The sequence below is a fragment of the Symphalangus syndactylus genome, chromosome 21 (genome assembly GCF_028878055.3).
Source record: "Symphalangus syndactylus isolate Jambi chromosome 21, NHGRI_mSymSyn1-v2.1_pri, whole genome shotgun sequence".
Lineage (NCBI taxonomy): Eukaryota > Metazoa > Chordata > Mammalia > Primates > Hylobatidae > Symphalangus > Symphalangus syndactylus.
The window spans coordinates 7,776,732-7,800,194 of record NC_072443.2 but is presented as its reverse complement, the minus strand read 5'-3'; the positions used below and the strand labels follow the sequence as shown (position 1 = coordinate 7,800,194).

Sequence of the window (23,463 nt, the reverse complement as noted above, 5' to 3'; positions counted from 1 at the left end):
CAGACAAACACCCAAATCATAAGTGAACTCCCATTCACAATTGCTTCAAAGAGAATAAAATACCTAGGAATCCAACTTACAAGGGATGTGAAGGACCTCTTCAAGGACAACTACAAACCACTGCTCAACGAAATAAAAGAGGACACAAACAAATGAAAGAACATTCCATGCTAATGGACAGTAAGAATCAATATCATGAAAATGGCCATACTGCCCAAGGTAATTTATAGATTCAATGCCATCCCCATCAAGTTACCAATGACTTTCTTAACAGAATTGGAAAAAACTACTTTAAAGTTCATAGGGAACCAAAAGAGAGCCCACATTGCCAAGTCAATCCTAAGCCAAAAGAACAAAGCTGGAGGCATCACACTACCTGACTTCAAACTATACTACAAGGCTACAGTAACCAAAACAGCAGGGTACTGGTACCAAAACAGAGATATAGACCAATGAAACAGAACAGAGCCCTCAGAAATAATACCACACATCTACAACTATCTGATCTTTGACAAACCTGACAAAAACAAGAAATTGGGAAAGGATTCCCTATTTAACAAATGGTGCTGGGAAAAATGGCTAGCCATATGCAGAAAGCTGAAACTGGATCCCTTCCTTACACCTTATACAAAAATTAATTCAAGATGGATTAAAGACTTAAATGTTAGACCTGAAATCATAAAAACCCTAGAATAAAACCTAGGCAATACCATTCAGGACATACACATGGGCAAAGACTTTATGTCTAAAACACCAAAAGCAATGGCAACAAAAGCCAAAATTGACAAATGAGATCTAATTAAGCTAAAGAGCTTCTGCACAGCAAAAGAAACTACCATGATAGCCAACAGGCAACCTACAGAATGGGAGAAAATTTTTGCAATCTACTCACCTGACAAAGGGCTAATAACCAGAATCTACAATGAACCCAAACAAATTTACAAAAAAAAAAAAAAAAAAAAAACAGCCCCTTCAGCAAGTGGGCGAAGGATATGAACAAACACTTCTCAAAAGAAGACATTTATGCAGCCAACAGACACATGAAAAAATGCTCATCATCACTGGCCATCAGATAAATGCAAATCAAAACCACAATGAGATACCATCTCACACCAGTTAAAGTCAGGAAACAACAGGTGCTGGAGAGGATGTGGAGAAATAGGAACACTTTTACACTGTTGGTGGGACTGTAAACTAGTTCAACCATTGTGGAAGACAGTGTGGTGATTCCTCGGGGATCTAGAACTAGAAATACCATTTGACCCAGCAATCCCATTACTGGGTATATACCCAAAGGATTATAAATCATGCTGCTATAAAGACACATGCACATGTATGTTTATTGCAGCACTACTCACAATAGCAAAGACTTGGAACCAACCCATATGTCTGACAATGATAGGCTGGATTAAGCAAATGTGGCACATATACACCATGGAATACTATGCAGCCATAAAAAATGATGAGTTCATGTCCTTTGTAGGGGCATGGATGAAACTGGAAACCATTATTCTCAGCAAACTATCACAAGGACAAAAAGACAAACCCTGCATGTTCTCGCTCATAGGTGGGAATGAACAATGAGACCACTTGGACACAGGGACACAGGAAGGGGAACATCACACTCCGGGGCCTGTTGTGGGGTGGGGGGAGGGGGAAGGGGTAGAATTAGGAAATATACGTAATGTAAACGATGAGTTATTGGGTGCAGCACATCAACATGGCACATGTATACATATGTAACAAACCTGCACGTTGTGCACATGTACCCTAGAACTTAAAGTATAATAAAAACAAATATATATATATATAAAAAACAGTTATGTAGGCTCAAACCTTTGTTAGCATATCTAAATATTAAAGTTTCTAAACAGACCTAAATACACCTAGTTTCCACCTCAATTTTATAATGAGACCAATATACAATTTTTATAATAGATGTATTTTTTAAAAGAATAGATTATATTGCATTCTTAATTTTATGTAACTTTTAGAAGACTGCAGTTATAACTACAATACAAAATTAGTGCCAAAACAATATCAATGCAATGCAATACAATGGAAAGCCTAGAGCATAAATAAAATAAGCAGGATTTTAAAATAAAACACTCCTCAAGAGTATGTCTTTCTTATTAAATGCTATGTATAAAATGTTACTAAAATAATCAGTGGGAAAAACATAATGATAGTCTCCTTATCATATAGATATTCTTATACCAGCAGTACTTGGATAATAAAGGATACAGAGCATTTAGATTCAGGTGTCTATATGTGTGTGTATGTATGTGTGTGTGTCTGTGTATATGTTTTACTTTGTGTTCTGATATCTAGAGAAATGCAAAATTGTCTCAATTAACTAATTAAAAATTAAAAGTGATATAGTCAGTTTCTTCCAAAATGTCTTCAAAGATGTAATATTGGAAAATTCGTTCTAAATTTTCAAAATTGAAAAAAAATTATGTGCAGTCCTTTCCATAATGAGTTTCTTTTCTGAGGTCTGTATGGTCTTTTGCTTCTATTTTATGGTTTCAAAATTTAATCACACATTGACTCGCTGGAAACACACAAGTGGTTATCTTGGAAATGAGACCGAATATATTTGGTTTTGTTTTTGAAACAAGAAGCTGACTCTCGGTAATCTCCACTGCTGTTATTTAGGCTGGGCATGGGCATCTGTGGTGTGTTGGGCACTCAATCATTTTCAATTAAATGTTCCAATGTCTTATGAAAGTCCCATAAGAGCTTGCAGAACCACGATTATAGATCCACAGAGGAAATGTACTTCTTGAACATTTCCAGGTAAGCAGTTTTCTTGCAACAAAAAGCCAATTATTTTGAGGGATTATGTAAATGTTCACTGGAAAACCCTACACCAAACATGTCTCAATACATTTAAGACACCATGTTGGAATGGTGCTGTCATATACGTTTAGTAGATTTTCAGACATGCACTCTTTTGCTCATAGATTTAAAATTTGTATTTTTAAAAATAGATTAATTTTTGAGGTTACATTTAAGCATTTTACTCTTTGAAGTTTGGAAACATTGCATATGTGTTTATATAGCAAATTCGACAACATAGTAATTGTAGAAAGTTTGCAGAAAAATAATCACTCAACATTTTAAAAATTGAAATACAATTATGTATGTATTTTTAAAAGTTAGTTTATTGCTCTAAGGCTATTCAATAAGATTTGCTTTTTCTTTTTGCATTTTTTCATAACATGTGTCATAAATTTGGAACTAATATCCCTCTAGTAGTCACCAGTACAACTTACTGAGAAATGGATTATTGTCCACCTATTATACCAGCTGTTAAATATCTTGACTATCATTTCTGCATAAATGTACAAAGGAAATAAAATGTGAAAAATAGATTTAATTCAGAATCACTTTAGAGATGTGCTATTATTTTAATTAATAATGAAACTTGAAAAATTCTTATTCCTTAGCCACTTAAAAAAATACATCCTAAAAGAAATTTTCTTACATTACACATCTTTTTTACACATGATTTTACAATACGTGTGTAACCTCAATCCAGGCATACAAAACTCAAACATATAGAAGCTTCTACATTTCAAAGCTAAATGAAATAAAATAAAATATAAAATAAACAGCAAACAGTGCCAGTGTTTAAAAGTATAGAAAATATGGACATTTACAAAAACCTCCAGTTTGAATAGGCAGTTTTTCTCAGTGCTTGAGGAGAGCTCTAAAGCCCAAGTCTTGCAAATGCAGAGTACCAGAAGTGCTTCAAGGAAAAGAGAAAGGAAAGTAGAAGATAAGACTTTAAAAAGATGGGGAATAGGGCAGCACCTATGATAACGTGGGGCCAGGAGATGTCATGGAAATGTGAGGCATGGTGCACTTAAGCACCATCACTCAAAATTGCAAGGACGAAGATAGTGATGCAACCATGTAGAAGCAACAGTGAAAATACAACAGCATTGAAGCGCAGGGACAAGAGAACTCCTGGGATACAGCACTCTCACTGTGGGTCACTAATGCAGTGTTTTTCAAATTGCAACTTGTGACTCTTTAATGAGTTATAAAATCAATTTATATGACTTTTTTTATAAAAAGAAAATAATAGAATAGAAAAGGAAAATGTAGAAAAGAAGAAATAGTAAAGAAAATGTCACAGAATGTAAGAGAGAGCATGCTGTTATTTCTTGTATATATGTGTTTACATATAATGTATGGTAGTCAAATATATTTTTTATTGTATGTCACACCTTAAAGGGTTTGAAAATTGTTGCAATAAGCATATCAGCTTGAGAAAGCTGGGTATTGCAGAAATTTAGGGAAAAAAACATGTTAAGTCTTAATTCAGTTCCTATGAAACAACACTATATAAAAATGTGCGTTCAAACTAAAGATATCTTAGCTCTAGAAAACAAAGTTGAGTGTCACCAAAACTCCTCTGGTTAATAACAGAGAAGTTTGATCCTTTGAGAATGATTACATCTAAATGATTTAAAAAATACCTTCAAAACTTTAAATTTTAAGTTTCAATTATCTTCAAGCTTTACTTATTCAGAGCATTTAATTTTTCAGCTATCAGATAAATGCTGTGGACTTTACTATTACTTTCTGAAGATCACTGGTTTTGATATTAGAAATAAAACAAATCATGAAGCAGAAGCAGTAGTATATTAGATCTTACAAGGTTAATGAGCACTATTTTATAGTAAAGGAAGTAATGGGTTGTAAAGTTACTCTCATATAAAAAATAGGACCCCATCATTCCAAAATGTCCTTGAATTAAATGGTTTACAGGCTTCTGATTTATTAGGATGCTTATAGAAACATTTTATATTGTATCACATTGTTCTTATGGTGTACACAGGTTGATAAAATGGAAGATTCTGAGAAATGCACACTCATAATTTTTTCATTATGAAAACATGAAAATATTGAAAAGAGTTCTTTGGTCAAAATTTTTAATAGTCAATAATTTTCAAATAAGTTGAAAACTTTTCTGAAGAATGATTATTGTTAAATATAAAGATTTTATGCGGAATGTACATATACACAGTAGATGAGAGAATGAATGCTTATTCAAGATATTTTGATCTTTAAATCAGGAATTAATATTCCATGTTTACCAAAGAAAAGAAATGTTAAGTGTAGATTAGGCATGGGTAATTGTTTTGCTTCAGCAGAAAGTCCTTAAGAGATTAGCTTAAGCATTTGTCACAATCTTGAATATTTTTCTTTCAATGCAAAAATCTGTCACTCCTTCATGATCATAGCAATCTTATCTTTTCTAAGGATAATCTTTTATTTGTTGTGCCATAAATTGGCTGGAATTATACAGTTTGTAGTGTGATGTGACTGCTTTGTTTTTTAAAACTGTTAAAATAATCATCAATGAACACTACCTTATCGGTAAAAAGTAGTTCAGGATTTTACAGGCACTCTAAAAATGCCATTATTTTCAAGTCTTCTGAAGAGCACTTACCTCTTTCTTGCATAGGTTATTTCCTGTTTCAACTACAAGCTTCTAAGCTTGGAGGCAAGAAGTGCCTTAAAAAATCAGAATCAAGTAGCACATGCTGACATTAATCAGAATAGAAGTCCATTTTTTATTTGCTATCAAAGTCTAAAATCTACTGGTGAAATTAATATGCATGTTATTTTCCCCTGGAAAGCTAACTGATAATGTAATGAGACTCCTCCCACTTGACACTATACTAGTGTCATAATTGATTTTAAAAACTTGTATAAGTAGGTAAACTTAGAATCAGCATTTCAATTTACAGTTTAAGGGAGTAAGTAGGCTTGAGTTTTCCACTTCAAACTTCATTTATTACTGCATGAAAATGTCCTTGACCCTGTCAGACAGAAGTACTGATAGTGATGTTTGAGTAGAAACTTTTGTTGTTGAGACTTGTAACAAGAGTCTTTGGGATTCTGAAAGTATAAATAGAAGAAAAAAAGTCTATTGCTTTTCATAAAATCAATTGTGCAGATATGGGCAATGCCGTCTCAATACTATGCAAACTGTAACCCATGATAATTGTGAGGATGAAATAAGAAACCGAAGAACATACCCAGAAATATTTAAAACAGAAGAGTAGAGCCAAGGAGAAGAAAAGCTAAAGAACCACCTTGTTCTTTCTCACACACAAATACACAAAGACACATTAAATTAATCAATGCAAGTAACTGCAATAGGTGAAAAAACACAGTGGGAAATCTATAATTTAAAAGATAAGTTGTTTAAGAATTTACTTCGTCTGGTCATTTATTCAATCCTCTCCTTCCTTTTTCTCTGTACATTTATGCTTCTGTTTCAGTATCAAATATCTGAAATGTTAAAACAAATCCAATTTAACAAATGAGGGTACTAACTATATTAAGATACGAAGTTTTGCAAAAATATCTATTTTCAATATTATGTTAAACAGCTTTGGGATAGAGAAATGTGTATGTCTAATCACATATTCTTAGTGACATTAATGATAATACATTATGCATATTTCAACAGATTGGAAAACCACGACAACAAAAAACCTCCAAGATACAGTAATGAAATTTAGTTTGGCTTTAAAATTGCCTTTGTCCTTGCTCTTCATGTGCACACTTGCATGATGACTTCAAGGACAGTATTTAGTAAAACAAACATCATTTACCTTCTCCTCCTTTTTCTTTAGCTTGCTTTGATGTTGTGCTAACGGCACAGAGAAGATGGAAAAGTTGGGTTCATTAGGGCTGGGAATTAACTAGATAATAATGGATGGAGAAAGGGAAAAAACAAAACAAATCTGATTGACTGGATCGTAAGACTGGCTAAGGAGGGAAGTGAAGGGGAGGGGGCATTAAAGAATAAAGTTAAGATTGGAGGTTTTGATGGTATATAAGAGAGTAATGAACTGAACAAATAGAAGTTTGTAATTAGAAAAATAATGAGACTTTTATGGAAGTAACAATGATGACAATGTGAAGTGTGTCATCATGGCGGAGGTGGAGCTAACAAAATAATTATTGGACAGGAGAAAATCAGAGAACTGAGAAGTCAAGGTATTAGTGGGATTATAAAGATAAACATTCAGGACAATAAATTTTGAAATAATTTTTTTTCTTGCTCCTATGACACTAATCTCTTGATTTTTTTTCTTAGAATTCTTAGACTGTATTGCCTTTTCTTATTTTCTAAGTAAGTGTATTCTAAGATGTTCAATGATGTGCTCCTTTGTTTTCTTTCTTTAGCTTGGAAACATGGTTGGCACCCATCTCTGTAAAAATTCCAGTTCTGCCCTATTCCCTGATTTCTAATTATTTATTTATTTAATTGCTGGATCAAGATGTATTTCTTGGTTTTCTTGTAACACTTGAATTCAGCATGTTCAAAATGGAAATCATCAGATTTTCCCTCTTGGGTTTATTTCAGTCTCTTTTTCTTCTCCTTTTTGTTTAATTGGTTCGTTGGTTAGTCTTTAAATTGTAGTTTATCTTTTTGGCACTACGATTGCACCTGTTGTACAGACTAGACGCTGTAAAGAGAGTTTCTTTTATCTCTTCCTTAACACCATACGGTGCCTAGCTTCAGAAAAGTTGTATTTACTTTTTCGGGGCTCTTTTATTGCTTATTATGTGCTTTCCTTTAATATTTCTCTCCCTTATGTAGGAAATTATCTGTCTTAAGAACTGTATATATGGCCTCTTTATTGGATTTTCCCCAGATGTTTCACATTAATTCTCTTAAAGGAAACTGATCAGGAATACTCATGTCTCAAAAATCAAAATAAGATAATTTCATTTTTAAAGAAAGTCTAGATTCTTCAGTTGGCACTCCAGGCCCTCTTTCTTACTTTAAATGTACAGATGTTTCCCCCACACCTGTACCCCAAACTTTTCTATTTCTTTGCTTTTGCTTTTGTTCATGTTGCTCCCGTTTATGACCAAAACTTTCCTTCCTACATTTCATTCTCTCTTCTATATTGGTGTAACCATCAGTTTTCTGGTCTTATACTGAAATAATACTTTTTCATGTTCTGCTTTTCATCCTATAGACTTTCTCTTGGACTAAGCTACTTATAAGCATACTTGTTCCTGATTCTTCATACACAACTTATAGTTTGCCTTTTGCTTTCATTACTCCCAACTCAGTTATCATGTTAAGTGCTTTCAACCTTACCTTTTCTTAATTTGTAATTTTTTGCCAATAGCAATTTTACTTGGTAACCCTATTCTCATTTCTTTCCTGGCATTCCCAATATTTAAATTAATTTTTCCAACATTATGGCCTCTTGAGGGCAAGCATTCTACCCAGGGCTCAGACTCCTATTGAGTCGGTGTATTCTATTTCTACTTGTCAAAATTCTGCTATAATTAAACACCGTAATCAAGAGTTTCATTTTTCATAAAGCCTATTATAATGTCCCTAATGTAGGTGACAAATCTATCTGATGTTTTATAACTCATTTATGCCACTTACTGTATGCTACCAAATATTATGGTTGATGACATATATCTTATAGAAACCACTAGAATATAATACCACAGAGCAGATATTTATTTTAGTTTTTTATACCCCTCACAATCCCTGGTTCAAAAACTTGCACAGATTTGTTTATAGATAATTATTTGATAATTTCATGCATTTATCAAGTACCTATTAAAGAACATACAGCCATTTTTAACTAACAAAAAAGAAAATTCGTTGATCTCTTATCTGTCTTAAGAGATAAGTGTAGAATAGGACATTTTCTGTTAATTAAACCTGTGAAAATACATTGAAGACTACTCTACAATAAATAGTTCTGAAGTTTTGTTTTTTTCTCATGCATATATGTATAAAGACTATTAGACACATAGATGTTTCATTTATTATATTTTAAAATGAGCCTAAATTTTAATAAGTAAAGCACTCAGATTTAAGCTTGCTTATACTAAAATTTATTTGATATTTAAAGAATTGCACCCATAAAAGTATGAAATCAATACCAAGAATAAAAGAAAGTCTAATTTCATTACAACTAAATTGCATAAAAATGAAATCTGAGGAGAAAACACAGCTTGATGTACACTGCAATGACCTAAAGCAATAATTTTTCAATAATTAATATGACTTTACATATATGTGGAATGCTATTTATAAATTATGTTTAGAAATATTTACTTGATCTTCAATAGCAAAAAACCCTTAGTGTAGTTTTTAAATTTGTAATGATCACTGCAATAAATAGACCCACAAGTAGTCCTTTTGTATTTCTTGCTGTTTTTCAACTACATCCTTAACTTCTGACAGAAAGTTATTAAAAATTATATTTTTAATCAGCTTCACAATTTTCAGAATACTGCTCTTTTAGATTGCTTTGTATTTACATTTTAATTTTTTAAAAAAGCTACCAAGCAACCCCAGCTTCTAATATTTCTCCTCTTCTCCTTTTTTCTTCCTCCTCAATTATTTAGCAGTGTTTGGGCTTCGTTTAGAGATGTAATCTCAGTCTACCCAAAGGGGAAATGCCTAGGCTAAAGTTTGTTCAGGATTCTTTTTTCCTGAACTCAATAAAACTTTAAATCTTTTACTTGAACAATTTTCAAATCCACTTGTCAATTAATTTACGTTTACTTATCCCTCCCTTTCTCTAAAAATATGATAACATAAACATTGGGCATATTATGCATAGACTCGTACTATAATTTCTTAATCAAAAAGTCTTTGCTTAAAGCAGAAAAAGGATCAAGATGTTTTTGTAACTCCTACCACCTTATTTCACTTTCCAGTGAAAATATCACAGGAAATAGAGAGGGATTAAGTTTTTAAAAATCTCCCTGGTTTTAAAACTTTAATAATATTTACTGCCCATCTGTGGAATTTCTAAACTGAAATAAAGCCAGTAGGCATCTTCCTATGGTGACATGGTACATAAAGCATAAAGTTACTGACTATATGCTTCTGCTTTGTCTTAAAGGAAGTATAAGATATAAATATTTGAAATTTTTGTTCATTTTCCTTTAAGATAGAACAAGATGTTTTCTTGAACGTGACGTTTTTTTTTTTTTCAAATAGGAAAGGTGACCTTTTTTTTCATCTAGGAAAAGTCAGTTTAATTTTCATAGGATTAATTTTAGTGTTAGACCCCAACATATCCTGTCCTTATGAAAAAAAGGCAGCACAAATCCCAAGTGGGATATCACTGTTTGGAAAAGGAGAGACTGGAGAATTTCAAATTTTGCACAGTGTTTAACTCCTGCCCCTTTCTACACCAGGAAGATTCTTTTCCTAGGAGACCTACGTGATGGGACTCACTTCTCCATTACTGAACTTCTTGCCCTTTATTCCTGTTAGGAAGCACGAACCTGAAAGAGGGGATGTGAACGATTAAGGCAAAGAAAGTTTTCATTCTCTGTACCTAGGGAGTGAATAATCCCATAGTTTCTAATCACAGAAAAGATTAGAAGCACTGTTGCTATGGTATAACTGCACAGAATAAATGCCCCAAATACAAATTAAAGAATTTCACTGAAAATTAGTAATCAGGTTTGTATCTGGTTCAAAATATTAAATAAAAATCAGCATCTGAGAGACTTGTGGCAATACCTTTCAACAGTAACTTATAAATTAGGAATTGTGCAACATACAGGTAATCTCTTATTAGATATGTAGAAAACAAAACACCGAGTTAATAGGTTTTCTAAAAAAAAATCTGTTCGGATTAAAAACAACTTCTTCAATGAATGCCTCAGGATATTTGACAATAAATGTATAAACATATTTTGTTTCTCTTTTTACTTTTAACTTTTCTGCTGCTCTAGGAAGAAACTGCTGAAAAAAATATCTTTAGATATAAGGAAAAATAAACATCTTTATAGTTTTATAGAATTGATAGAAACAAAATCAAAATTTTATCTCAAACATAAGTTTTCCAACTTTTTAATTATTTGGGCTGGTTAAAGAGAAACGTTCTGGATGGACTAAGTGTTCTCATGTAGAGTGGCGTAACGTTATTGTCTCACATCTGATGCTGTTTTCACTGTCCTGTTACTCCTGGTGTCTAGCTCCTACTCTTTTTTCAGCCTTATCACATAGAAACTGTAGACTGGAACCACTTTTAAATGATCTCTTTGGATGCCTGAACAGCAGGGAAGATTGTTCTTCATTTGTAGCAAGAAACTCAATCATTTCTGGGTTCCAATTAGAGAAAGCCTAGGGGGCCCTCTTTATTAAGATAAAACACAAATTGTATCAAGACTTGCTAAACCACTTAATATTTTTATGGTGATATTAAGAAGCTTGAACATTTTAAATACTAATTGGGAATATGTGTAGGCTATTTTTAATCTATGCAGAAACTCTAACCTCTATTTCATTAAATTTGCATCTTATGGTGCTATTTTGCCACCTTGAAGATTTACCACAGAGACTAGGATTAAAAATTTTTGAAGGATTTAGATCAGTGTCAGCAAAGACTTACTTACACAACTACATTCTCCTGTTAACCAGTTTTGTAGATTCTGTTGTTATTTCCTTTAAGGAATTTTTTTTTGAAAAAATTTGTTTTAAAGTACAGGTTGGCAACTTGAATACTTTATCTAGATCTTTAACTGCATTTCTATGTAGACAATTTAAAAAAACATCTGAATTTAACTACATATTTACAGAGCCATTTGCTTTAAGATAAGACAAAAAGATTATAAACAGAACTAGGAAAAAATCATGGCAGTTTAGATTTTGGGGGATAATTTTGAGTGTATGGAAGTGTATAAATACATGCATACAATTTTCTCTGTATGTTTACAAGTTCAAACATCAAGAAAAGTTTGCCTCCTAAGATACTAAATTACTTCCTTTGAGTAGTATTATAAAGATGAATTTTCTAAACCCCAAAGTATCACCAGTACAACTGCTATTTTAATATGGGTCTTATGTAACCTTGTGGAAAGGACAAGATTTCTACATTGCTACAAATCATAGTTTTATTTTATCATTTTTTGCTGCTTCAAGAGATGTTAAGGATGTACATAGTACAAGACAATCCAGCCTGTTTTAAAATAAGAATTGGTAAGTTCAAATAGCAGTTAAAAGATTTAGGATAAATGAAGCAAGTTGAGAACTATTAATAATTTGGCTTTTATTAAGGATACTAGGGGAGTGATTTGTCTATCTAATTGAGTGATACATATTATTATATTTTTCCAATATTTTATATACCTAGTTTCTTCACTTGTTATCATATAGTGCTCTTTCAGAATTTTCATGGATGTAGATCTGATAAAATCATCCTCCCTGTTTGTTTTTTATCTTCCTGAAGACAGAAAAAACAAACTGTTTACTACTTTTTACTTACACATTTACTACGACACTTCATCTCTGACCACCAAAATGTGTGTTACCAACAATCAGTTTCCCCCACCAACAATCAGTTTTTCATGAGACACCAATTGGGTGTCATGTAATTCAATTCATGTGTACGTCAGACTGCAGACTGAGGTCTCAGTCCCACAAGATTGCCTCCCATTTCAGATGCCACTCACATGCACTAGGCTGTTACCTGTACTTCTGACCAACTGCCTACAAACCATGATTTCCATGACTTCCTTCTTGGGTTTTGTTAATTTGGTGGGATACCTCACAGATCTCAGGGAAACACTTTGCTTATATTCATTAATTATAAAGAATATTACACAAAACTATCAAAACCCTAGGAGAAAACCTAGCCAATAACATTCAGGACATAGGTATGGTCAAAGAGTTCATGATGAAAATGCCCAAAGCAATTGCAACAAAAGCCAAAATTGACAAATGAGATCTAATTAAACTAAAGAGCTTTTGCACAGCAAAAGAAACTATCATCAGAGTGAACAGGAAACCTACAGAATGGGAGAAAATTTTTGCAATCTACCCATCTGACAAAGGGCTAATATTTAGAATCTACAAGGAGCTTAAAGCAATTTACAAAATAAAAAACAACAACCCCATCAGAAAGTGGGCAAAGGATATGAACAGGCACTTCTCAAAAGGAGACATTTATGCAGCCAACAAACATACGAAAAAAAGTTCAACATCACTGGTCATTAGAGAAATGAAAATCAAAACCACAATCAGGTACCATCTCACACCAGTCAGAATGGTGATTATTAAAAAGTCAGGAAGCAATAGATGCTGGCAAGGCTGTGGAGAAATAGGAACGCTTTTACACTGTTGGTGGGAATGCAAATTAGTTCAACCATTGTGGCAGGCAGTGTGGTGATTTCTCAAGGATCTAGAACCAGAAACACCATTTAACCCAGCAATCCCATTACTGGATATATACGTAAAGGAATATAAATCATTCTAATATAAAGACACAAATTCCTCAAGGATCTATAACCAGAAATACCATTCGACCCAGCAAGCCCATTACTGGGTATATACCCAAAGGAATATAAATCATTCTAATGTAAAGACACATGCACACATACATTTATTGCAGCACTATTTACAATAGCAAAGACTTGGAACCAATGCAAATGCCCATTATTGATAGACTGGATAAGGAAAATGTGGCACATATACACCGTGGAATACTATGCAGCCATAAAAATTAATAAGATCATGTCCTTTGCAGGGATATGAATAAAGCTGGAAGCCGTCATCCTCAGCAAACTAATACAGGAACGGAAAACCAAACACTCCATGTTCTCACTCATAAGTGGGAGTTGAACAGTGAGAACACATGGACACAGGAAGGGGAACAACACAAACTGGAGCCTGTTGCAGGGTCGGGGGTGAGGGGAGGGAACCTAGATGATGGGTTGATGGATGCAGGAAACCACCATGGTAGAAGTATACCTACGTAACAAGCCTGCATGTTCTACACATGTTTCGTGGAACTTAAATTTAAAAAAAATCTATATCTATCTGTATCTATCTGTATCTATCTATCTATCTATCATCTATCATCTATCTATCTATCATCTCTCTCTCTCTCTCTCTCTCTCTCTCTCACAAAGGCAACTGATGAACAGCAAGATGAGGAGATGGATAGGGCAAGGTATGCGGGAAGAGGAGTGGAGCTTCCATGCCCTCTCCTGGCATGCCTCCATCTTGGACCTTCCACATGCTCTGCAATACAGAAGCTCTCCAAACCCTGTCCTTTTGGGTTTTATGGGGGCTTATTTAGATAGGCATAATTGGTTATATCACTGACCATTGATGATCATCTAACCTTCAGTCACCTCAGCTCCCTGGAGGTTGAAAGGAAAATGGGACTGAAAGTTCCAACCTGTAATTACCCAGTAAGCTGCCTAGGAGCCCACCAGAAACTTCTGATTAGAACATCTCATAGGAGCATCTCAGAGCAAAAGATTCTCTTATCACTCCCAAGGGACTTAGAAGCTCTGTGTCAGAATCTACTATCACTCAGGAAATTACAGTCATGCACCACATAACAACACTTTGATCAATGATGCACCACATATAGGATAGTGGTCCCAAACTATTATAATACTATATTTTTACTATACATTTTCCATGTCTATACACTCAAATACTTACCATTGTGTTACAATTTGTTCCAGTATTCAGAGCAGTAACATGATGTACAAGTTTATAGCATAATCAGTAGGCTATAGCATATAGCCAAGGTGTGTCGTAAGCTATGCGATCTAGGTTTGTGTAAATGTAGCCTATGGTGTTTATATAATGACAAAATCACTTAATGACACATTTCTCAGACTATATCCTCATAGTTAAGTGGCATATGACTATATAAAGGTCTTAGGAGTTTCTTGCCAGGAACTAGGGTCAAAGGCTAAATAAAACAAAAATTTCTGCTATCACCCCTATCTATCGGCGCTTCAGGAGCACTGTGTTAGGGGCTGGGGGAGAAGAGAAAATACGTATTTCTTATATTACAGGATCACACTCTCCAAATGTTTTCAGTACTTAAACACTTGATGATCAGTTCCTTTATCACAATGCCAATCTGCTTGTTTTGATATTGTTTACAATATTTGTTATTATTTTTCACAACTTTTATCCCGTCTACGAAATTTTGTTTGAATAGTATATATCCTTCCTCTTAGAAAGGATGCCATACCCATAGACATCACTTACTCAATGCCTCTGTTCTAATTGTGTTCACAATAACATAAAATAAATTCAATACTTCTATCAAATTCAACAAAGCTTTTGAGAAAATGATTCCATGTGATAAAATTATGCTGAAATTAGAAAACTTTCCATACTAAGTCTAGAAAACTATTCATCATGTTAGAAAGCAGGAGGTAGTAGATGAAGCATCAACTATAGAGGAAGACCAGGGTTTGAATACTTCTCTCACCTATATTCTTATATGCAGTACATTTTAAAAAGTGATATTCATCCAAGTGTTCTTTTGAAAATTACAGAAAATAAATGTAAATTACTTAGAATAACAACTAGCAGATGGTAATAGATATTATTAACAACTATTTCTTTATTTTATTTTATTATTATTATACTTCAAGTTTTAGGTTACATGTGCACAACGTGCAGATTTGTTACATATGTATCCATGTGCCATGTTGGTGTGCTGCACCCATTAACTCGTCATTTACATTAGGTATATCTCCTAATGCTATCCCTCCCCCCTCCCCCCACCCCACAACAGGCGCTGGAGTGTGATGTTCACCTTCCTGTGTCCATGAGTTCTCATTGTTCAATTCCCACCTATGAGTGAGAACATGCAGTGTTTGGTTTCTTGTCCTTGTGATAGTTTACTGAGAATGATGATTTCCAGCTTCATCCATGTCCCTACGAAGGACATGAACTCATCATTTTTTATGGCTGCATAGTATTCCATGGTGTATATGTGCCACATTTTCTTAATCCAGTCTATCGTTGTTGGACATTTAGGTTGGTTCCAAGTCTTTGCTATTGTGAATAGTGCTGCTATAAACATTTCTATCATTAATTATTACAGAAGGCTGAAATTTTTGAAGAGGGGAATCTATGGTTCATTTATCCTTTCTTTTCTAAAAGCATATTTTGAGATAGGGATCCTTTGCAGGAATTTTTTTAAAAGAAAACTCACAGTGAAAACCTCTAAAAGAATAAGAAAAGCAGCAGAGGTGAAATGAAAAAGATTCAGGTGGTTTCAAGCAAAGCTGTGCCACAGGGGTGGCCCTAAGTGCAAATATTTTTATCTTTTTTATATTTATTTTATATTTTATATTCTTTTTTTTTTTTTTGAGACGGAGTCTCGCTCTGTCGCCCAGGCTGGAGTGCAGTGGCGCAATCTCGGCTCACTGCAAGCTCCGCCTCCCGGGTTCCCGCCATTCTCCTGCCTCAGCCTCTCCGAGTAGCTGGGACTACAGGCGCCCGCCACCACGCCCGGCTAATTTTTTGTATTTTTAGTAGAGACGGGGTTTCACCGTGGTCTCGATCTCCTGACCTCGTGATCCACCTGCCTCAGCCTCCCAAAGTGCTGGGATTACAAGTGTGAGCCACCATGCCCAGCCTATATTTTATATTCTTATTTTATATTTATTTATATGTAGGAATATAAATACTTATATATTTAGTATTATTATAATATAATATTATTTAGTATTCATTATTTTATATATACTCATATTTTATATACATATTTATAAAAATTATATATTTATATAAATATAAATATTTATATTTACTTATATTCAAATACATCTGAGGAAGATGTGCCCCAGTAGCCTAAGAGCAGTCTTCCAATGTGGGGTGTGAGCCATTAGCAGCAGAATCTGGGCCACAGGACTTGAGCAGAGGACCAGAAATGACTGCTTCTGTGACTCAACAAATTAGTCTCTGAATACATATCTGCTTAATTAAATAGAATAGAAGCAGATTATATTTGCTATACCTCCAACTCTTTTGAGTGAGTGTGTGATGGTCCTTTTGGTATCTTATAGAAGTTAGCATATGGTTATGTACAAAATACATGTTAAATATTAAAAAATTGATTCACTAAATTTACAGATATGTAACATTTCTTATTTTTGCTATCTACATGCATGTTTCAATCCAATAGGCCAGAACCTGTTTTGTGGACAAAGGATGGCGGAGAATTACCAGATCCTGACCGAATGGTTGTGAGTGGTAGGGAGCTGAACATTCTTTTCCTGAACAAAACGGATAACGGTACATATCGATGTGAAGCCACGAACACCATTGGCCAAAGCAGCGCGGAGTATGTTCTCATTGTGCATGGTGAGTACCTTTTGGAAAACATTGTATGTGAAAGGATGCGTAACTTGAAAAACTGTTTAAATATATCAAAATTTCAAGTGCAGTAAACAAAATTACATGTTTTTTTATTTCAGGACATCTCGTAAATATCTCCAAGATTTAATATTAACATATTCCCAGTCAGACTGATAAAATTGTAACATACGTAAAAATATTTTTTTGTGAAAACCTTTCTCAATTATAAATATACTTCTTCCATGTTGGCTCATGAACTATATTAATGATTGTCTTTATTTTATTTTTATTTTTATTTTTTTTTGTGGAGACAGAGTCTTGCTCTGTTGCCCAGGCTGGAGTGCAGTGGCGTGATCTCAGCTCATTGCAATCTCCACCTCCCGGGTTCAAGCAATTCTCGTGCTTCACCTCCCGAGTAGCTGGGATTACAAGCACGCACCACTACATTTTTAGTAGAGATGGGCTTTTGCCATGTTCACCAGGCTTATCTCAAACTCCTGGCTTCAAGTTATCAGCCTGCCTCGGCTTCCCAAAGTGCTGGAATTACAGGTGTGAGCCATCGCACCCGGCTGATTGTCTTTAAATTCTCTAAATAAATGCGTTCACTTATAATCCAGAATCATGAAAATTACATTTCCTCTAAGCTAATTTTTATTGTATTATCATAAACATATACTTTATAACTTCTGTAATTTGGTTTCACAAAGAATGGCAGTGTCATTAAAATGCAGCAAAAATGGGAGTGTACAATATTAACAATAACTGCATTAATTTCATTGAACAATAATTTACAGTTCCTACAGACTTTTTTTTGATTCTACTTATCTCACAATTTGAGTAAATATAATAAAATCACAGAAAGAAATACCAGTTGCCATGAGTCAATAAAATTTCTGTTTTTTCCAACTTTCAAGTGCCACAATGGGTTTTTCATAAGGTAGCTTCTTTTAGATATTGTTAGATGGAGATGAATGTTTATGAGATTGATGAATATTGCAATAAATAAAATTAGGTTTCTTTATTACAGTACTTCTCAGACTTTATTGTATATGTCAGGGTGCATTGCGAATCTCCACTAGGAAGAGCCATTAGCCAGTGTAAGATTTTCATCATATTTCACTAAGAAAACTTTTCTGGGACTAGTATTATATTCAACATAATATTACAGTATACTAAATGAGAGTTGTGTATAACCCAGTGCTGTCATAAATCGTGGATCTTAGAAACTATGGACAAAATATGTTTATTTGATATCTTTCCCTTGAATGCATTTATGGAATACTAAAAGACGTATGTGTTTGTTCCATACCTTTCCAAAAAGAATTTTGGGGGTCTAGCCTATTTCTTTGTAAAGAGATTAATTTTAGGGAAAAATTAATCTAACGAGAGTTATTTTTCCCAGGTATTCATTTTGTTCATTTTGCCAAAGTTGGAAAAAATTAATATGTTCACTCAATATACAGTTTTCCTATTTTGAAGTTGCATTATTATATAAAATCTCTCAGTACTTAATACCACTTTGCTATGGTAAGCAACAAAAGGCTCACAATGAATAGGCTATTCGTGTAAAACATCTAGAAAATAGTAGAACTAGCAGTTGAATTTCTAGCACTTTATGAATTGTACAAAATTCAACTTTGGAAAAATTAGCCTAATCCAATTAGACTGCTAAATTGGATTTAAATGGGATAATCCCTGTAGACAGACCCTGCTGGCCTCTCTGCCAGAGAGAATGTTACAACCACTGGGTGTGTCAGGAAGGTAAGTGGGTTCCTTAGAGCAGGATCCAAGAGTAGATTTCAGTTGATGCTCCCTGGATGTTTAGATCATGCAGTCGTGTAAGGAAAGTGTAGTCTATCTGATTCACCGTAATTTTCCTAGTGCTTCTCTCACCCAACAGTTTCTGAGAACCTGGGGACATGTTGTATAGCATGTCACCTGGTGTCAAAAGCAATATGACATAAAATATTGAGAATTAGAAGAGAAGTGACAGAAAAAATAATATACCTAAATGAAAAGTATATCATTTTTTTAAAGTAGCTCAAGTCAGGAAAATTCATATATTTTCTCAGTGTTTGCAAGTTAGCCAACAGCATGATTTCCTAAATAGCCAAGCTACCTTTAGGTAGTTGGCAGTTGACGTATTTCTGATAAATACTTCCCTAAGCACTTTGTGAGAAGTCATTTTTGGTTTTTTTTTGAACTACAATTCATGAAAAGCACCCCATAGATTAATGCTATTCATGCTGCTAGATAAATGCTGTGAAGTTCAACAGTGGCTTACCTAGGATTATTGACACAAGTAATGAGAGGCTCGATGAAACAGGGAAACCATATTATGCTGTGTTTAAATGGGGCGCCAATTGGGTTCATGGCAAAATAAAGGTTTTTTCCCCTTTGCACACTGGGTATAATGTTTCATTAGTCACCAGTTGTATAAATATAAAAAGCTACTCTCTTCTGTTAATGGTTTGGCTGTTTCAAAACCTTACTAAATGATGAAATTTGAGTGGCATTTCGATCTATAATGAATGCTGTATGCATTTGGGAATGGAGTGATAAGTGATCATTTGTGAGAACTTTAACCTTTTATCTTTTACACCAAGGTTGATTTTACATTAGTGGTGATAATTTAATACAGCTCTAGTACAGAGGGTTTTTCACGAGCTGAGACCCGTGTCTTTGACTCTACCACAATTGCTTAGATTCTATTGATTCCTAACTTGATGGAGGTCTGAGCACTTTCCTGTGAAATCATCTACTATCTGGATGCCATCAAAATAGTTAGATTTTATTGTTTGAGTGTCAATGGAAGTGCATTATTTAAATGCTACCACATTTAATTGTTAAAACCACTGACATTTTGTGTTAGAGACACTGGTGATTCCCCCACTCCCTCCTAATTACACCTTTAAAAATTTCAGCATTAGGACCACATGTAGTAATTTAACTGCCGGTCTAAAATTTATCCTCAATGAAAGGCCTAACCAGAGTCACATACTAATACCTGTAAGATTAAACGTCATGCTTAAGAAACATTTGCACTGTGGAGGTTCCGTTAAGAAAGAAAGTAGCACATTTTATGAACAAGCTTGGCAATGGAAAAATTTATCTGTTAAATTGGTAGCCATAATTATACTAATTAATTCCTCTGAGCACAGTAGTTTCTATTTGCTTCTTTATAAAAATGTTGAAGTATATCTCTTGTGATTATTGTGGTCATACTATTTATTTATTTACAATGGATGATTATATCCATAGTTTTAATGGCTTTGAATATCGACCCATTGCTATTCTTAACATTTGAAGAACTAGGATCAAGAGAAAAATTAATCCACTTACCCAATAGATATGTAGTACTTATCTACCAGGTACAAAGGAGCAAATATAAATAACAAACAAGAAGACTATAGTTTAATGTGGAAGATAAGCTAAGCATTTAGATAATTGTGACACAAAATAGAAGTTATAGGGAGTTATAGTAAGATGGTCATACAATGTGGTAGATGTTCACACTTTGTGTAGTTCCAACTGTATGGAATGTTGAAAAATAGTAACGTATCACGATTATTTATAAATATTGTAAACATAAATAATTATAATAAATATTTAAATATAAATATGATAAATATTATTATAAATTAATAACTTCATTTATAATATGACATACATTATAAATGGAATTACTCAGCAAAGTGCCAGTTATACAGATATATAATAAATTAGACTATTCTTATTATTATATTTCTAGTAGTCTTATTATATGAAGGACAATCAAACTCCAAGCCTCTGTTAAGAAACTTGCCCATGAGTTGCATACAGTTATTGCTCATAATCTTCCCTGAAAGCTACCCAGAACATAAATTAGGTTAATGCTATTGAAAAATGAGAAAATTCTAATTTTTTTCTATGAGATAGAAAATGTCTTAAAAACGCAACAATATAACAAATTGACCATGTACAAAGCAAGACATAAGTTATAGTCACCCTTGTTCTCTAATGCAACATTAAGTTCAGAAAATATAGGTTGAATATCTTGTCTTCAAGCAGAAACTACCCGGATGTGCATCCATTCACTATAGAGAACACAGCAGATGATACCATTTTATCATACAAGGAATGGATATAGGGAATGACCAGTGGTATTACGCTAATGCTATTTTGTGATTGGAAGCAATGCATGCTCTTCTGTTTATCATCAATTGATTAAAAATACACTCATAAAAGAGTCAGAAATGTACAGGACCTGGGAAGCTTTGAGAAAGAACGTCTGTGGAAAGTGAGAAACGCAAATTACCACATACCCCAAACCCTAAACTTCTTCCCTCTTAACTTTCCCAATGTCTCTTTTACCTCCCTTTAAACTCATTAGAGAAATTAATAACCACTCCTCAAAATACAAATGGGAAATGGACAGAGATGCTGCAACTCTTTAATACCACCTCCATGCTCAAAGCCTTCCCCAGGATCTGGGAAGAAATACAGTAATACCAGCAGAAAAATTAGTAACGAATTTCTCCTTCTGCCAATAGCTATACTATCAATGGCAGGTCCAGATTGTAGACAAGGGTAGGAAGGATAACGATTAGAGCTTTGGAGGAGAACCCATGTTGTCTCACAGTTACAGCAGAGTTGAGATGCACTATTCCATAAAGTTTTTTGTAATATTCCCCCTTCCTTTTCAAATTTACTTTTTCTTTTACCGTAGTAACCCTATGTGAGTGTTAAAATTATTTAACACTGTGCTAACTTATTCCCTTACTTCATTATTTTCTCCTTGTACGAATAAGTTTTATAAAAATTCATCACTTCTTTATTATCTTAACTCTTACTATCATTTAGAATGAAATTGCCCACTATGCACCTTTCCACAGATTTCATTTTCTTTACATGTATATATTTTGCTTTTCTAGCAAATTTTATCTTTACAACCATGTAAGATAAGTAAAATCTCTATAATTATTATTATGATACTATATAGTAAGTTAGAATCAAGATTTGCTTATATTTCTGTCCTGCTAATCAGTTTATCACAATTTCTGATAATCTTGGTCTCTCTAAAATATCACTTGACTGTTACGGTTTGTTTTATTTGTTCATGTGTCTATTAAACAGTGATGGAAATATCATACTGCTTTTTCTGTTTCCAGGATAATTTACTTCAGAAGTAACATATATAGAGAATAGCATACGTCATATTTTATTGTTAGTTGGTAGGATTCATTATTTTAAAAAGTGTTCTGGAGTTTTAGAGAGTTTTAGAATTTTAATAGAGAATATTACTGCTAGAGATCTCTATGTGCTTTGATCTACTAAAAGGTATTAAGCTATTAAATGTGCCTTTCTAGCTCCTCAGAATCAATAAGACTGCTACTTTCATTTCACTCAGCTTTTATTGGTAATAATAAATGTCAAAAAACACTGAAAGACAGAAAATTGTACACATAGGTATTATAGACTGCTGCATCAAGCCAAACTTGCAAGCTTTGTTGCTCATGTAAACACATACCGTTTTCAGAGACTGTAGGTAAACCCAGGTTCCCTCTTCTGTCCTGGGTAGTGATTCTCCATGTCAGTTAACTTGCTTACTATGGGAGAGGAAGAATTGAGTCATGGATGGTATGTTTTCTTTCATTTTAACAGACTTTTCCAATCCATCTATCATCTTTTTCAAATATGTAACAGATGTGCAAATTATAAATTCAGTTCCTTTAGAGTTATCGGTACTTGACCCTAAATTTAGCAAAATAATATATATGTCAGTGAATGCAGTAATCATTAAGCAACAGATTAGGAACATCATAAAGTAATACCTTAAATTTGCTTTTAAAATTTTCTTGCCATAGAACTAAGCAAATATGATATAACAATACATCCCTAATCTTACACAGATATATCTCTCATGTATTCATGTCATGATTATCAATGATCTGAGAACTTTCATCACAATACAATGAAAAATGTCCTTCTGTGCTTCATAGTAAATGTGTAGCTAGCCTAGAAGGTTGGCAGCCCCTGCAACGTGCATTTACTGTTAAATTATCCAGCAACAAAACATCTAGCAGTATTGAGAGGCTACATGATTTTTTTAGGCAAGGTGATCTTTACAGGTCACACCGAGAACTAGGAGAGTACATCTTCTAGCTCGTATGGGTGGCTGGGGAAGGAAAAAAAGAAGCCATGGATTATGGACAGATGTAAAGCCTAGCAAACATTAAAAAGGGATCCAACTAAAATCTGTTCTTTCACATGGAAACAGACCTACCAGTTGGTAAGTTAATTCTGTGTACTCGTAATGAGCATTT

General features: G+C 33.8%; 1 protein-coding gene across 6 annotated transcripts in view; it reads left to right on the top strand.

The window, feature by feature from the left end:
* The window catches only part of CADM2 (cell adhesion molecule 2), a 1,117,716-nt gene that overhangs the window by 994,126 nt on the left and 100,127 nt on the right, over positions 1–23,463 (top strand). For all 6 annotated transcript variants that reach the window (XM_063630530.1, XM_063630529.1, XM_055260304.2 and 3 more), the window contains one exon: positions 16,986–17,164. In XM_063630530.1, the coding sequence (XP_063486600.1) occupies positions 16,986–17,164 (179 nt within the window). The remainder of the gene's footprint in view (positions 1–16,985; positions 17,165–23,463) is intronic.